Genomic DNA, 16,380 nt, shown 5'->3' on the forward strand with positions numbered 1-16,380 from the left:
AGGCTTCTAAGTTTAGCCCCTGCTCCCAGACCACTCCCCTCACCCGCCTCCAAGGCCCAGAGCCAGGCATGACCTCATTCTTTTCTCCAAGACTCCACCCTGCCTGCCTTTGCAGACAAGAGGGCCAACCTGGCAAGCAACTTGGAGAGATGGGACTGCAGGCTTAGAGCCAAGACAGGGACCAGGAGAGAAAGACAGGAAGCTACACATGTGTTGGAGCCTGTGGCCTTTATTCATGCCCCCACCAAGTATAGCCAGAGACAAGGCCCCTGCCCAAAGCAGAAACACCAGGGGCGTGGGACTCTGGGCTACACCTTCCAAGCCCCCTGCCCCACATACTCTCCTGTGAGCCAGAAGTGTATAAAGTGCTGGTGTGTGATGATCCTCTGGGGAAGGCCAAGGGATCAGGAGCCCCACCCCTGGACCAAGGCAACTTGAGGAGGGACTGTGCTCTGGAAGGGCAGGACATAGCCCTAGGGTCCCAGAGTGCTGAGCGGGAGGGCCTACGGCCACCAGGCCACCACCACCAGGGCTGAGGATACGATGCAGTCCTGGGCAGGAGGGAATTGGGAAAGGGCGCCTTCAGCAGGGATCCCTAATTAGAGGGAGTTCGGAGGTGGGGGGGGAGGTTTCTGCACCCCTGTGAAGGGAGGCGGGGTAGTAGGGGAGGCCTTGGGGGGCCTCAGAGAATGGGACAGCCCCTCCGGCGTTTATTCTTGCGGACCTGGAGGCCAGCTCGAGTAGCCATCTCAAACACCTCCCGCACCCCCTCCTTGGTCTTAGCTGAGCACTCAAGGTAGCCAAAGGCACTGATCCGGTTCGCCATGTCCCGGCCTTCCTCAGATCGAACAGGCTCCTGGAAAGGTGGAAGGTGACAGGTCAAAAGGAAGCTGCTGGCTAGGTGCACCTCACTCCCATCTGTAACCAACCCCTATTTGTAACTAGAACAAGTATCTCTTCCAGCCCTGACCCCACAGAGCACCCAAGCCCCAGCCACCGTGGGCAGCTTCTGAGCTCAAGACCCAAGGCTCATGTTTACTTCTAAAGTTTTCTTGGCCCTACACCCCACAGGACACCCTTTCTCTTGCCTAAAGGAGTGTCTGCCATCTATCTGACGTCCCTGCCTCCGTTGTCACTTTCTTCCAGTCCATCCTCAAGGGTGCCAGAATCAGTTTTCTAACATGCTGACCTGACCATACGTGTCCCCAGTTTAAAACCTTGTCTAAATTGTCCTTGCAGGATAGTCCATATTCCTCATCCTGGCAGCTGTTCCTAGTAAAGTCATCCTCTGATTAGAGAGCCACTTACCAAGTTCCCAAATAAGCCAGCTCCCTCACCCTCACTCAGGACCTTTCTTCCAGCCTCTTAGAATACCCTCCCTGCCACATCCTCGCCAGCCCACGCCTCCCCGGCTATATTGTGGTGGCATGACCTGCACACCCCAAGCAAAACATCTATCATAAGCTGGCTCCCTGAGGGTTCAGGTTTTCTTAATTACCTGAATAGTCCCAACACCACACAAGAATGGACAAAAGACAAATTAAAATGCCAGGTGACCTTGGACAAGTCACTTCATCTTGTGCCAGTTTCATCAAATATTGGATCAGACACTAAGGGCCCTTCCTGTTCTCCCTCTCCAGGTGTGGACACAAGGGGGTAGGGTAGACCCCAGCGTCACCCCTAACACAGGGAGTCACCAGGGGAGAGGCTCCCTTCTATACCAGCCTGCAAGCCCGTGGAGGGCACCTTCCTCCCCAAGGGCTCCCAGCCTGGCAGTCACACCCACCTGCTTCATCTTGGCCAGCTCCCTCCGGGTATGTTCATCTTGCCTCAGGTCCTTCTTATTCCCCACTAGGATGATGGGCACGTTGGGGCAAAAGTGCTTCACCTCTGGGGTCCACTTCTCAGGAATGTTTTCTGCAGGCATGTCCCAATGGGTGTCATGTCAGTGCCTCCACTTAGGCTAGGGAGCTCCCCCACGTCCCAGGCCCCCTCTGCATCCCCATGGCAGGCAGAGCCTTCAAGGCTCTTCAGCATGACCATCCCTTTCACAGCTCAAAACCCCTCCCCTAAGTCCTCCCGAGGGCCAGTTACCACAGTGAAGGAGGCTAACGGGACTCCCAGCACCCCTCCCCCAGCCTCTGAAGTGGCTGAGATGAGCTAAGGCAAGAGCTCCCTCTGGTTGATTTGAGTCCCAGAAATTCTCAGTCCCCTCCCTTCAGCCAACACCCTCACCCAGACTGTCGGGGCTATCGATGGAGAAGCACATGAGGATGACGTCAGTGTCCGGGTAGGAGAGAGGCCGCAGGCGATCATAGTCTTCCTGTCCTGCCGTGTCCCACAGAGCCAGCTCCACCTGACACACAGGGCCAGTGCTCAGTTGGCCCGGGCGCCCCCGTCAACCCCCCCCCAACCTGCCACCCAGAAGTCCTCTCTAAAATCATGGTCCTTTAAGGTTCACTGCATATCTAGCTACTGAGTATGGGCTACGTGCCAGGGGCCATGCTCGCTGTTACACCACAAAAATTAGGTGAGTTTTTAAAAATCCTGAGACAACAGGGCTTGATCTTTGTGCCGTCTGAGTTGCCATTGTGAGCACCACTGTTTTATTTAATGGTCACAAAAACCCTTTGAAGGAGACCTTCCCGTTATTCCCAATTTACAGCTGAGGGAGCTTAAGCCCAGAGGCGAAGGGACTGGGCCCAGATTACAGAGCCAGTGTGTGAAGAACCAGGTGGTTATCCAGATTTCCTAAGACCGCAGTTTCTCTTCCTAACTCCTGCTGATTCCAGCAGGGACAGTGGAGCAAGGTCAGCAGTGATGAGGACCTAGGTCATCTGTAAGTGACAGAGGCAGGGTTTCAAGGTGAGACAGGAAGAGGCTCTTGCTTTACCTGCTTGCCATCCACCTCTATGTCTGCGATGTAGTTCTCAAAGACAGTAGGGACGTAGACCTCTGGGAACTGATCCTTGCTGAAGACAATGAGGAGGCAGGTCTTCCCACAGGCCCCATCGCCCACAATCACCAGCTTCTTTCGGATTGCAGCCATGGCTGGGGCTGGCGGGGAAAAGGCAGTGGGGATGTTGGGGAAAGCCAGTGAGTCCAAAAACACTCTGGGGCCCCCCAAACCCCCCTGGAAACTGAGGCATCCGGAGAGAAGGAGTGGGGCTTGCTCAGGCATGTTCTTGCCAAGGACCAATTATTCAGGCAACTGAGCTTGAAATTCCTGACCTCAGGGTCAGGGACAGGTCTCCCCGAGTGGGTGAGAATACAAATGTGGGAGGTGGGAGAACCACCCACTTGGGAGCCAGAAGGCATGAGTTCTAATCTAATCCACTACAACTGTGGGCCCCTGGACACCTAGTGGGGTGCTTAGGGACGTGTCCAGAAGAGCCAGCTTTTATCATATCAGGGTTTCAAGTCAGACTTATTTGTTACCAGGATTTCGATACTTTCAAAGTTTAATCATCGAGAAGGTCTAATCTGGAACACACTGTCCCTCACTCAGCACAAGTCATGCCTGCCCAGTGAGAAACAAAGAGTCCCTCTCCAAGACCACAGGCTGGCGGGTGGGCAAGGGAAAGAATATCGCACCCCTAGGTGCCAGGCACTATGATGGGCACCTTGACAAACTAGGAAAGTGAGGCTCAGTGAGGGTAAGACACATATTCAGGGTCATAGCAGGGATGGCACTCAAAGCAGGGCTGTGCGACTCCAGAATCTGCTGCCTTTTCTACATACCACCCCAGAGGTGCAAAGGAGAGCAGAGGGAGGGAGTCCCAGACAGAGCGCAGCGGCAACAGCCAGCCAGCTTCCCTGGCCCACCCCATCCCCATCCCCAGAGCCTCAACTCACACAAAGAAAGCTCAGTCTGGGCAGTGCCCACAGCCCACATTCGGGCAGCCTGCCTTCCTCCCCCCTTCCTCCTGGGCCTGGCAGCAACACTGGGTCACTCAGCCCCAGGCAGGGGACAATGACCACACTGTAGGGAGCCACACATCTACCACAGCAGAGTGACTGAGAATAATCCACTAGGGAATCACCTCCATCCACTTCCTGGAACAGCCCCTTCCCTCTCTGTCCAGCTCACCCAGAGGCCCTGCCCACCCCTCCCTGTGACTCAGGGCAAAGAGTCAGCTTCCCGGGGTTTCCATGTGTCCCTCGCTCCCAACACACACCGAAGAGCATCTGCAAAGTTCATCACACCTTCCCCGATTTGATTCCCTGCCCCTGAGCTGAGCCTCACTTCCTCCTTCCCTGGGGAGAGGAGCTGACCTCCAGCCGGCTGGAGTTCCCAGGCCCACAGTCTGGGAGGAAGAGAGGGCGGGCTCTGGAGCTGAGATGAAGTGGAGGCTGTTGGGAGGAGGAGGAACTAGAGCCGCTGCTGGGAGGAGCCCCAAAAAAGAGACAAATGAGGGCCAGTCCCAGCACCAACCAGGGAGGGAGTAGTTAAGAAAGAAGAGGATGGTAACCCGATCTCTGCCCAAAACCTGGCTTTTTCTCTCAGTCCCACATCCTGTCAAACTAGGCTGAACTCCTTTACTCCCCACATACCACCACTGCCTCACACCCCTGCCTTGGTCTGCCTTTTAGGAAGTGAATACTCCAGCCCAAGGCTGGTTCTTTTCAACAGTGAGATCCTGGGGGTGTCTCCCTGCCCCCCATCCCTGACACACACACACACACACACACACACACACACACAAAACTGGGATGAGGGGAAGTGGATATGAGTCAGAGAGAATTTATAGGCATTGAGAGTGCACAGACACATTCTTCCTCCCACAAAAGGGGCTCTCCCAGATACCCCAAAAGAGGGGCAAGAAGGTATTCACCCTTATGGAAACCATCCTTCAAAAAGGGGAGTCCCTAGAAATTCTACCCAGGTGACCAACCCCCTCACCCATTCCCACTAGTTCCATTGGTCCAACTGTGGGAAGACAGGCTGGGGTAGCCCCAAGCTGGGATGGGCAGTGTTGATGGAGGGATAGAGGGCATTCACCACTGGGGTGAATACCAGTTGCTCGGGCATGAGTATGCCACTGCCTTCCCCCAGCAGGGCAGTTTAGGTGGCGCCAGATGGTGGGGGGCAGAGGAGCAAGGGCATGCATTAAATGATCTGGAGCCCCCGGCTCAATTAGAAGACCTTCCCTTCAGGCTCTGATTGGGCCAGAAGAACAGTTAACTGAGGCCAGGCCAAGCCAGAAGGCCCAAGCCAAGATGACAAGGACAACACCTCCCTGTGAGAGGCAGCCCCTGAGGAACTGCCCCACTGACCCTAAGAATGGCAACCAAACCCCACACGAGGCCTGGAGTGGAGCATGGAACTCCTGGGGCCTTCCCTGGGACAAAACAGCTGCCCTCTCCTCAATCATTCTCTAGATTTCCAGATGACCCAGGGGCCGCTGTACCTTGCCGACCACCCCTGAGGTCTAGGCAAGAAATCAAATCCTCCATCTTTAAAACCAGAAGTGAGAGATGGACTCAGCCTCGAGTCCCCCAGCCCAAAACCCCCAGGATAATCTTTAGCCAGGCTGAGGTGTGCGGGAAGGGGTTGGGAGGGGATTCTTACACACACACACACACACAAAGGAGCTGGATCCGTCCCAATCTCCCCTACCTCCCACTCTAGGCCGGCTCCAGAAACCATCTAGGGCGGCGTCCAGACCCCCGGAGCAGTGGCAGCCCAGGAGGTCACATCGGGCTCCTATTCCCGCCACTCCACCGGCCTGGCAGGGGGAATTCCCTCCTCCACCCGGACTCCGGCCCGGATCCACGCCCCAGCCCCGGTCCACAGCGAGCCGCCCGGCCTGGGAGCTACAGCGTCTGGGCCGGGGCTGCCTCGCGGGGACCTAAGTTGCCCCCTGTCTCCTCGCAAAGCCGGGCAGGTTCCGGGAAGCCGGGAGGGGAAGGGCTGGGACTCTGGCTCGGACACTGAGAGGCGAGAGGCCCTGCGGGGCAATTCCCGGGGGCCCGTCGCTGCAGCCCAGGGAGGGGCCGAGCCTGCCCGAACCCCGCGCAGCCCAGACGCCGCGTCCGAGGGGAGGGTAGGGCAGGCGGCCCGCGCTCCGGCCAAAGCCCCTCCCCGGCGGGCACCCCGAGCTCCGGCCAAGAGAAGGGGGAAAGTGCTCCGCCGGGGACGAGCTCCCATGACGCCCCGCCGCCCCCAGCCCCAACCCGGGATACCTTCCGCTCCGCCGCTCCCAGCTGCGCGGCCGGTGCCGGAGGCAGAGACTGACCCAAGGGGCACCGCCCCGCCCTCCTCCAGCGCCGCGGCGGGGAGGGGCGACTCGCGGGGAGGGGCGGGCCCGGCAGGGGGAGGGGCGGGCCAGGCTGCCCTCGGCTCTGCCCGCCCCCGGCCCCCGCCCACGGCCCCTGCGGGTCGCAGAGCCGCTGGCCCGGGGTCTGGGGCTCCGGCCCCTGGGGTCCGGGGAGATGCCTGGACTGTGGAGGAGTGGGCGGCGGGGCGAGGCCCGGCGAGCGGGACCCCCGAGGACTCTGCCTCTGCCCCACCTTCCAGCTCCTAGAGGCGGACCGGCGACGAGAAAGTTGAGAGGCGCTCGGGGTGGGGTCAGGAAAGGGCCGCTGCTGCCCTCCCGTGGCCAACCCACCACCCGCGCCTACACCACCTGGGGCTTCGCGGGAGGCGGGACTGCGAAAGGACGCCCAAGAGGGGGCCGCGAAAGATGCCCACTTTCTGCTCCTACAATCATTGCGGAGTAAGTACAGCCCAACATCATGTCCCAGCCCTGGAGACCTTTCAGAACCTTTGAGACTCATGGCACCTGGTTCCACTTCACAATTTCCTTCCTCCTTCCTGGAATTTCCAACTCCTACCCATCCCTCAAAGGGCACTCCTGGAAATCCTTCTGGATCCGCAGCTGGGAATTCAGCTCCCATCCCCACTGTATTATTTCTGTGCTGCTAGGGACACCCAGCTGGGTCTGACTTGTGCACTGGGTATTACACACACGTGTATCTCCTCCCCTGAAAGGTGCCTGAGGAGGTGGATGGAAGATGAGGAAGTCTACCAACATTTTTTTAGCTTGTGCTCAGTAGAGTACATAGCTTTTATACTCATTGTAAGTCTTTGGGTTAAGTATACCCATCCCCTTTTGCCTGTAAGGAAACTGAGGCTCAGGAAAGTTAAGTGGCTTGCCCAAATTTTGCTGTTTGTATGTGGCAAAGCAAGAACACAGATAGTCAGGCCTGTCTGTCTCCAAAACTGGTCTCTCTCCCTGTTGCCCACTGCCCACTATAATCCTCCAACTTGTCCCTTTCCACTGTCTGGCACTGTGTGTGGCACATAACAGGTTTTCAACAAATACTTGCTGAATGAAACATATGTTAGAAGTCATATAGACTTTAAAGGTCTAAAGAGCAACTCATATATTTGCTAAATGAAGAAACGGGTCCAGAGCAGTTTGGTCCGCAGGCCTCTTAAATGGCTCGATAAAACTGAGCAATGTGCTCAGTTCAAATAGATTTCTGCCTTCAAAGAATTTATGGATCACTAATAGTTATTGAACCCTTATTACCTAGACCTGGCTCAACATACATGAACTATTTTAGTCCTTACAACTGCCTCATGAAATAGTACTGTTATCTCCATTTTTCTGAAAAGCAAATTGAGGCTCAGAGAGATTGCAGACCTAGTGTTGGGTTTGGCATCAGGACCCAAACCGCAGGACCCTCAAGCCCCCGCTCTTAATTGCTGCTCCATCCCAACTCCTCATTTGGACAGTTACAGTCCAGGAGGTGAACACTGTAGTCGGGGTGTGTGTGGGCTGTGGAAGGACAAGTGAAGTGTTGAGGATGAGGTGTAGATTTTAAATGAACTGGAGCTACGCCAGGCCTACAGAGCAACGGAAGCCCCGAGAGGGTGGTGATGGTGGGGAAAGACTAGGGCTGGAGAAGGAAGCAGTGGCCAGATCAGAAAGGTCCTTATATGCTACGCTCAAGAGCTGAGTGTCAATTTTGGCATAGATGCAGTAAGGAGCCACTGAAGTATTCTCTCAAAGGAATAACCAACTCAAATTCACACTGTGGACAGGTCTGATGAGGAAGAAATGGAAGCCAGAGGTAACCACCTCCAAGATTTCTGATTTGAGTAGCTGAGCTGGCGCCCCCTGAGATGATGAGCTGGGAGAAGGAACATGTTTTGGGGGGAAATGATTAATTCAGTTGGAGGATTTTGAGTTGCCATGCCTGTGGGATGTCTAGATGTTCAGGAAACAACTGGGACATGTAGGTCTAAAGCTCAGGAAAGGTCTGGGCTGGAAGTTGTGACTCGGAAGATGCCAGCATATGGACGAAGTCACAGAAGTGGATGAGAGTGCTTGCAGCGGGAAGAGCAGAGGGCAGAAGAAGAAGCTGGGGAACACTACATTTTTTAGGGCAGTTCTGGACTTCCTCCCACCACCCCAGATAGTGTTTCCTTACCTTTGAGTTTCCAGGCAAAGTAAATAAAAAGACACACCTTTATCCATCTGGTTTATTTGCCATGAGCTATAATTTTGGATCTAACTGGCACCCCTTCTTCAGTTAAATTGCCACTAAAGAAGGTCTGAGAGACAACTTCAGAATTTGGGTTGGGAGAGGGGTAAGCACGGAGAGGCTGGGATGGTGGTGGGAGGTTCGGGGCTGAGCCACTCAGGAGTAACTGCCTGGCCCTCCCAGGGGGATGACGAAGACCGAGATATCATCCCCGGAACCCAGCTTGTTGTTGGGGAGACGCCAGCCACGGTCCCGAGGGGTGCCCCGGGCCCCCAGGACCAGAGCTTGGGCCAGAGCTGTGTACCTGCCAGGAGCACATGTGCACATTCATGTACCAACATGTATATGGGAAGACAGAGACACAGGCCCTCACGTGGGTCCCCAAGCATTGCTTCCCTTTGTCCCTTCCTTCCCCATCATCATCCCCTTGCAGCCATACAGCCCCTACCTGCTGGGGTCATTGGGCTCATAGGCTGACAGCACCCTGTCCACAGTGGCGGCTACCTCACAATCACTCGTGACATCCCACAGCCCATCTGTTCCCAGGACTAGCACATCGTCTGGGCAGTGCTCGTACTGCGTCAGGTCATACACTCGCACCTGGTAGGGAAAGAGGGTACAGAGGGAGCTCGGGGATGGAGAGACCTTGGGTGAAAAACCAGCCAACTGGAGATGCCCAGAGGAGGGAAGGTGTGATTAGGGAGCCCCCCACGCAGCTCACCTCAGGGAAGCAGGAGAGGAAGGGCTTGATGGGCAGGGTGGAACTGCAGACCCTGAGGTTGTGGTCTCCCAAGCCCCTGGTCACCCCAATGGTGGCCATCACTCGAGCCTAAAGGAGAAGAGGAGTGGGTGCTGCTACAGCCCTCTCCCAGACTCTCTGGGACTGTGGACCCCTGCCACCCCTACCCTCGGGCAGAACCTCCGCCTCCCTAGACAAGTTGTGGTGGGTCCTCCTGCCCTCTCCCACCTCTACCATGGAGTTTACCTTTTTGCCCTCCCCACAGACCAGAGGAAACCTGAGATCCTCCAGCTCGATCTTTTTGTAGGCCCTGGGGAGGGGGGAGTAGAGGAGGCATCACCCAGGCATCAAAGCCCCTCTCCCCTAGGAGCTGCACCCCTCACACCAACCCCCTAGAAGGGCCACATCCCCTCAACTCCCAGCCTGGCCCAGCCTCCAGCTTCTACCTTGCTGCTGGCAAGGTTGTTGCCATGGAAACAGGCCCCAGCCCCGAGGGAAGTGTTACCAGCCAGTCATGTTCTGGTCCCGGTACAGCATCCTCTGCCCCAGCTCCTTAGGCTGAATTCTGCGGGGGAACTCAAGATGGGTAAATTCACCACCAAGCAGCTCTGGTTTCAGGAAGCCCTGGGGTTGGGAGTGGCCAAACAGAGCAGAGGGCCGGAGGGCATTAGGTTTACAGCACACCCTGGTGCACAGATGATGTTAACTGTAGCAGACCCTTAAAAGGAGTTTACTGTGTGCCATGCACTGTTCTACTATGAAAATATATTAACTCATGTAATCCTTTAAGGCACCTTTAAGGCAGGAACTATTGACGCATGGAGAAGTTAAAGGAATTGTCAAAGATCACACAATTAGCAAAGTACTCAAACCAGGATTCAGTCCTAGGCAGCCCAGCTCCAGTCACTGCTTTAAACCACTAAGCCATACTGCCCCTTAGGGACCTTTGCTGTTTCCTTCCCCCACCTCTGATTCCACTTCCTTCCTCAGTTGGTACCACAGTGTGAGCACTGGAGCAGCCCCCACTCCTTCCTGCTGCATCCTCTACACCAGCTCAGCCCTGCACTCCATCGTCTGTGGAATGGACTTCCCAGTGAGCTCCAGGAAAGGAGCTACCTGTCTGTGTGGTAGGGGTGGGAGAGTCCTTGGGACATAGGGTACAGAGGGGCACAAGATTCAACAGAGAAAGAGAGGAGGGAGTTTCGTTCCTACTTACAAGCAGCTGAAGACGCTGGCGCTCAGTCTCCGGGGTGAACTCCCGGGACATTGGAATGATTTCACCATTCCGGACAATGATGGCTCTGCCCAGAGAAAGAAAAGGTTTGGGCATGGCTCTCCTCAACCCCCTCATAAAGAATTCCAAAAAGATAAGGCCCTCCCATAGGACCCCTCACCCAGACCCCCAGTTTTCCTCTGTCATAGCTATTTCAGGCCCTTCCTTATGTCTCTGATCCCTCCTCACCCCCTCCAGTCTGTGATTTTTCACACCCACCACTATCTTCCATCCCAGAGAGTGTGACCATCCCTGTAGCCAATTTCAAAGCCCCCACCCCATACCTGCTGTCACCTGCATTGGCCACGTACACCTTGCCTAGCAAGTAGACCACAACCAGTGCACAGCAGCCCCCCTCCACTTGGTGGCCATGCCGCTCCCGGGCCATCTGCTCATCCTGCCATATAAGGAAGGGTCAAAGCGGGTGGATGAAGAAGAGGTTCCAGAGACACAGCCACCCCCGCCCCTATCTGCAGAAGTAAATTGGCCCAGGCAAGCCAAGCTTGCGGAGAGTAAGGAAGACACAGGTATAACAACCACTTCTCCCTCCCTCTGAACCAAGCTCTGCTCAGGCTCTCAAAGCTGTTGTGGGTTCTCAGGATCATCTCCTTAGGCCACCTGACTCCCATACAGAGCTGACCAGCATGTCTGCCTAGCAGACAGACAGCCCCTTGGTTTGGGCCACACACTTACCATGAGCTGGAAGGCATTCTCAATGGCACCCACTACCAGGCTCTCATGAGCCACTTCCTTCTGTGAAGACCAGCAGGACTGAGGACCAACCAAATGAGAGGGATCAGAGGAACCTGGAGCCCCCGGAGTGGACGGGAGGCAGAGGGGAGGTGGCGAGGGGTCCTGGAGTATCTCTACCAGGTCCTTTAGCTGCTCCCGAATGTGGCGATGCAGAAGCCTAGAGGCCATTTCGGCAGCTCCACCCCCTGCATGCCCATCAAACAGGCCCCAGTAGTAGAAGCAGAGTCCCTGGAGGAGAAAAGTTGGTGGTGAGTGTGTGTATATGTGTGTGCGTTATGCAGAGAGAAGAGCAAGACTCTGGGCAGCCATGCAAACATCAGAGAGGTCAGAGCTTGGTGTTAAAGGCAAATTAGATTTATTCACTCATTCACCAGGGGCCTACTATGTGTCTGAAAGCAAAGGATCAAAAAAAGTCAAACTGAGAAGATAAAAGATGCAAAAATAAGCCTTGGTAATTATCAAGTAAATACATGGCAAATAATCAATAAATACACAAGCATCTGTATTTTAAGTGAAAACTAGATATTTACACTGACATGGTAGACTCTAACTGACCAATGCCAGATAAAGGTTCTTTGCCAGAAGGTAGAAAGCTAGTGAGTTAGGAGGAAGGTCTCTCACATGGCTCAGATTTACAACTGGATGCCTAGAATCCCTGGGCAGAGGCGTCAGCCATGTCTCTAGAGGCTAGAAAATGAGGTGGGGGCTTACCTGGCCTCGGCTGGGCTCCCTAGGTGCCCCTGAAACACTCTTCCGACCTTCCACATACACCACTTCACAGCAAGCCTGGTCCTCATTGTGCCGGCTCTTACCAGCGTTGATGACCCTGCCAGGCCAGAGTGACCACATCAGGTTGGACACCAGACCAGGTCCTGGAATAACTCCCACCTTAGACACACATAACCTCTCTGGCCTGCAGGCCAAGCTGAGAAAGGTCACAGCCACCTGGGAACCAGGCCAGAGGGAGGAGGAAAAGGGAAGCAGGAGGCAGGGCAAGGCACAAGGAGTACTGTCTGGGTGCTGGGCCCATCACATCACAGAAAGGCCACAGCAGCACCTTCCTGCCTCAGTTCCCCAGTCCCTGGCTAATGGTGCTGCTGGGAGAGGGCCTGGACCGAGAAAAGGAGACTTTTATTCCTGGCTTGCCAAGACCCTACATCCCACCCTGACTCCCAATAAACCCCTCCAGTGCCTTGTCCACAGCAACCCACCCTCATAAGCGCACCCACCTTTATTCTAAAATCACCCAGTGAAAGTTTCTGCTGCTTTGGAAATGAGTAGGTGCTCCAGCCCAGATCAGGAAAGAGGAATTGAAACAAGGTAGGAGTGGGAGCCCCCCTGGACTGCGCAGGAACCACCTAACCGCCAACTCTTCCCAAATAGGAAGTTAAAGGAGCTGGTAGTGGGGCCACGGGGCCACCAGCCACCGCCCTCTGCCACCTGAGCGCCCCCTTCTCCCTCAGTGCTCTGCTTTCCCAGCAGAAGCATTAAAAATACACGCGGCCTCCGAGCAAGCCGGCTGCTCCCACCACTGCGACCGCTGTCGCCCCAGGGTCCACTTCCTTGCCTGGCCAGGGCAAGTCCACCGGCCCAGGGGTGTTCGAAGGAGACCCTCCCGGTTCCCCGGGCGGCCCCTCCCCCGCCCCTGGGGAAGCCGGCGGCCGCCCGGTGTCGCCGGCTATTTCTGGGTGTGGAGGGGGAGGGGAACGGTAAGCGGGACAGGGAACTGGGGCGCTGGGGTCGGGAAGCCCAAGGAGCTTTTCCGGCTGCTATCTCCTCTATTAAAAGGGACCCCCGCTCCTTGAAACCTCTCCTCCCTTAGCCACTGAGCTACCGGGCCGGAACTGAGAACTGGCCAACTCATCGTTAGCGGGCCCTCCACCCTCCGGGCTCTGGGAGAGCACAAGGTCCTGAAGCGGCGTGGGTGAGGGTAGTCAACGAGCTGGAAGGTCCTGAGGAAGGCTGGACCAGACTTGAGAAAAGGCTGGGTGTGAGCGCGGCCAGAATCCCAGGAGATAGCAAAGGTCCTGGGAAAAGGGAGCTCCTGGAACAGAGCTCAGCGAGGGGGTCACATCCCAAAGTCCGGGATGCGGAGGTGGGAAGGGGTTTGCGGTGGGAATCCCATCTTGGTTAGGGTGCCCCCAGGGACGCTCACTCGGCGTAGCCCGTGCTCCAAGGCAGGCGACGGCCGGTGTCCGGGGGGCTTTGCACAGCCCGGCCAGCGTGGTCGTCGGCGCGTCGCAGCCCCCCAGGGCTCAGCTGCAGAAATGTCGGTCGGGAGAAGCTCGCTCGAGCCTCTGCCGTCTTCGCAGGCGCCGCGCTATCTCTCTCAGCCCTCGCCGGAGGGCTCCTGGGAGCTTCTGGAGGGGCGGCGGGCAGCGCCGAGGTCGCTTTGGGCAGGTCCGGGGACTTGGGGCTCGGAGGCGGGGCACCCCCAGAGCTCACCAGGTGCGCCACCGCCGAGCGCACCCGGTTTAGCATGCTGTCTCCCTGCCCCGCCCTCGGCCGTGGCCCCTCCCCAGGGCAGGCCTCGCCCCCAAGGGCTCTCTGGGGGCGGTGCTCGCTCCGGCCGGCTCTGCCTCGTGATTGGCTCCCGGCCCGCAGGGCCGGTCGCCTGCAAAACTTCCTCAGGCTCTGGGCCACCCCGGGAACCGCCCCACCAGCTCGCTGCCTCTTCCCCGCCCGGTTCTGGCGTCGTCCGCCTCAAATTTCCTTGGGAAGGAGGGTCTGCAGCTGTGGGAAGGGGATGGAGAGAAGGAAACCTTATTTCAACCTAGCTTTAGGTTAGACATCCATTAGGACGGGAGGGTGGTGTCTCCTCGCCCTCGGTTCGTGGTGGCGAGACTGCACAGAGGGTGATGGAGCTGATGATCTCAAAGCGAAACCACTCGCTTCGGCGACCGCTGGGTGTGAAGCTCCTGGTGTGATAACACCTCTGGCTGGGTTTGCTGGAGTGCGAATAAGGGTGAGCGAGCTGGAGCTGGGGGTGATGTTGAGGGTGATAACGAGGCAGGTTGGAGTCGATCATCCTGAATTAGGGAGCTGGGGTTAAGTCCTGGGTTCCTGAGGGGGCAGTTCCCTGGGAAGACCACCACTAGATCCGCGAGAGCGGTTGCCACTCCGACTCCACTTTCTTTTTCAAGACCCAATTTCCCCCCATATTTAGACCTGCCCTGACCACGGCAGAACTAGTTAGTAAGGATAACAACAGCAATAGCTACCGTTTATTGAAGAATCACTACATAATAGGCCTACAAAGCACTCCCCATACTTTAGGTCATTTATACAGCTTACCAACTTACAAGATGGGTTTTACTGCGTTCTTTTTACAGATGAGGCAGGACTCCTGTCATTTTTCATGACTTGTCCCAGCCAGTGTGAAATTCATTCCCATGTCAGTTTCCCAGCCATCCAAAGCTGATTCTGTCTTAAGAATCAAGCTAGTTTGTCTGGATCAGGGTGGAAGGGTTAAGAGATAGGTGAAAGGTAGGGAGAAAAGTGGGGGTTCCTCCTCTCCCACCCTCCTCTTCTTAAGGCAGAAGCCGACAGCAGTCCAGGTATACTGAACAAGTCCTGTGGCTGCCGCCAGGGGGAGACAGAGGCCGGCTAAGCGCCTGCCCGGAGGAGAAGGTGATACTGACCTGATGCCAGAAGAGCTATGTTCCTAAGTCTGAGAACTAACTGATCATTAGGCCTCCGGAGACACCTCCTGCCCTACGTTTGGTTCAAATGGGGACACGGCCCTTATGGCCCTAATGCAAGTCGGGGGTAACCCTCAGACTACTAGTACCCAGTTCATGGTTGGGGATTCCACCTCTGACCATGACCCCCTTTTCCTGGGTTAGACTGTGCCCCCAGAAGGGGTGTCTTTCCTGGTAGCTTCCAAATAAAAATCTCACAATGGTCATTCAGGTTTGTAGCCTTCTAAAAGTATGCCTGCACTCTGGGCAGAAAGAAAGATAAATCACAAGTGAAAAAAAAGAAGTCAGACCCAAAGACACATAGGGTAGTGAAGACAGACGGAGAGAAAGAACATGGTGGTGCGATGAGTATTTCCTCTCTGAGAAAGACTACAACCAGCTCACAGATAAATGACATAAACAGCAGCAGCCAGCCAAAGTCTGAAGAACAAATATAACATCCTGGCTATTTTTATTATTCAGTGTTTCTGGGACACTTGGCTTACCACTTCTTCATGTCACCCAGGGCCCTCAACCCTGCTCTTCACACAACACATCATGATGTGACTGCAAGTGGGCCACAGAACCGGGATCCAGAGACCCCTAGTTCCAGCACCAGATGGTCAGTAGGGATGTCAACAGATTCCCCTGGGTTCCAGAACAATTCCCCAACCATACCCAAATCCTAAGGCTCTCCTCTCCCAGAACCTCTCACCTCCTATTCCTGGCGCCATCACACCTCCTCCACCCTCAGACTGCCCCAGAATCTGGGGAGAAGGTCAGCATCTCTACTCATCCCGGAGGCAGCACAGAGTGAGAAGGAAAAGAGGGGTGGGATAGTGGAGATTGTCTTCTCTGCTGAGAACTGAGAGTACTCAGAGGTTGGTCCTGCCTCAGCTAGGGTGGGAATGGGGCAGCCTCAAGATGGGTCCCTTTATCCTGAGCCACGTGCAGTGGCTCAGAGCCCAGAACTGGGCTTCTTCCCATTTCTTCTCCCCTCACTATTACTCCAACCCTAAAGCCCTCTTAAACCAAGAAGAGTGTCCTTCAATTAAGAGACAAATTCCCAGACCACCACCTCCCTCTTCCATTTATCTAATACTTTAACAATCAGAACCTTACCCTGTAAAGAATTATACAACATACAACTGCAATTATATGACAGTTTTTATGGTGAAAAAAAGTGGGTCTCAGAATTTTGTTCCCAAGTTGGGATTCATACCCGTCATTCTCAGGGACCATTCACCTGCCTACTACAACCCTCTTTCCTGCCAGGTCCCCACCCTCAAACCTCCCCTAATCCTTCGTGTCCCTGAGGACACCACTCGTGTGGTAGAGATCGTGCTGTTTCCTCTTGGATTTTAACATTTTAACAGTGGAGGGCTAGCTTATCAATCTAGAAGAGCATTGTTGAATAGGGCTTTGTGCAATGTGGGAAT

At 55.6% G+C, this 16,380-nt stretch overlaps 2 protein-coding genes across 5 annotated transcripts; both read right to left on the reverse strand.

Annotated features, from left to right (window-relative positions):
* Positions 1–209: 209 nt before the first annotated feature.
* On the reverse strand, positions 210–6,399 carry RHOC (ras homolog family member C). 3 transcript variants are annotated; one of them, XM_010948325.3, is made up of 5 exons: positions 6,187–6,399; positions 2,894–3,057; positions 2,236–2,356; positions 1,787–1,917; positions 210–856 (listed from the first exon to the last, which is right to left on the reverse strand). In XM_010948325.3, exons 2-5 carry the CDS (start codon positions 3,047–3,049, stop codon positions 683–685), a joined length of 582 nt encoding a protein of 193 aa, XP_010946627.1. In that variant the 5' UTR covers positions 3,050–3,057; positions 6,187–6,399; the 3' UTR covers positions 210–682. The 3 variants fall into 3 exon arrangements, with proteins under 3 accessions (XP_010946627.1, XP_045367648.1, XP_045367649.1); XM_045511692.2 differs by lacking the exon at positions 6,187–6,399 and adding an exon at positions 4,179–4,302; XM_045511693.2 differs by lacking the exon at positions 6,187–6,399 and adding an exon at positions 4,276–4,300.
* A 2,081-nt stretch (positions 6,400–8,480) lies between these two features.
* On the reverse strand, positions 8,481–13,794 carry PPM1J (protein phosphatase, Mg2+/Mn2+ dependent 1J). Of its 2 annotated transcripts, none has more exons than XM_074370173.1 (10): positions 13,417–13,794; positions 11,973–12,087; positions 11,202–11,489; positions 10,793–10,905; positions 10,452–10,536; positions 9,741–9,859; positions 9,482–9,545; positions 9,218–9,325; positions 9,001–9,096; positions 8,481–8,800 (listed from the first exon to the last, which is right to left on the reverse strand). In XM_074370173.1, the coding sequence occupies exons 1-10, from the start codon at positions 13,740–13,742 to the stop codon at positions 8,702–8,704; spliced, it is 1,413 nt and encodes a 470-aa protein (XP_074226274.1). In that variant the 5' UTR covers positions 13,743–13,794; the 3' UTR covers positions 8,481–8,701. The 2 variants fall into 2 exon arrangements, with proteins under 2 accessions (XP_074226274.1, XP_010946628.2); XM_010948326.3 differs by having other exon boundaries at positions 8,945–9,096; positions 13,417–13,793.
* Positions 13,795–16,380: the final 2,586 nt, after the last annotated feature.

Source organism: Camelus bactrianus, chromosome 9 (assembly GCF_048773025.1).
Source record: "Camelus bactrianus isolate YW-2024 breed Bactrian camel chromosome 9, ASM4877302v1, whole genome shotgun sequence".
NCBI classification, from domain to species: Eukaryota; Metazoa; Chordata; class Mammalia; order Artiodactyla; family Camelidae; genus Camelus; species Camelus bactrianus.

What these genes read in the sequence shown, in the direction of transcription:
- RHOC (XM_045511692.2), bottom strand. An exon ending in TAGAGGTGGATGGCAAGCAG is followed by an intron (nt 2,357 to 2,893) that starts GTAAAGCAAGAG and finishes CCTGTGTGTCAG; the next exon opens with GTGGAGCTGGCTCTGTGGGA. An exon ending in AGCTGGCCAAGATGAAGCAG is followed by an intron (nt 857 to 1,786) that starts GTGGGTGTGACT and finishes CCACCTTTCCAG; the next exon opens with GAGCCTGTTCGATCTGAGGA.
- PPM1J (XM_010948326.3), bottom strand. Translation starts at nt 13,742, where the DNA reads ATGCTAAACCGGGTGCGCTCGGCGGTGGCGCACCTGGTGAGCTCTGGG. An exon ending in TCTGTGGGGAGGGCAAAAAG is followed by an intron (nt 9,326 to 9,481) that starts GTAAACTCCATG and finishes CTTCTCCTTTAG; the next exon opens with GCTCGAGTGATGGCCACCAT. An exon ending in TCCTCTCCTGCTTCCCTGAG is followed by an intron (nt 9,097 to 9,217) that starts GTGAGCTGCGTG and finishes TTTCCCTACCAG; the next exon opens with GTGCGAGTGTATGACCTGAC.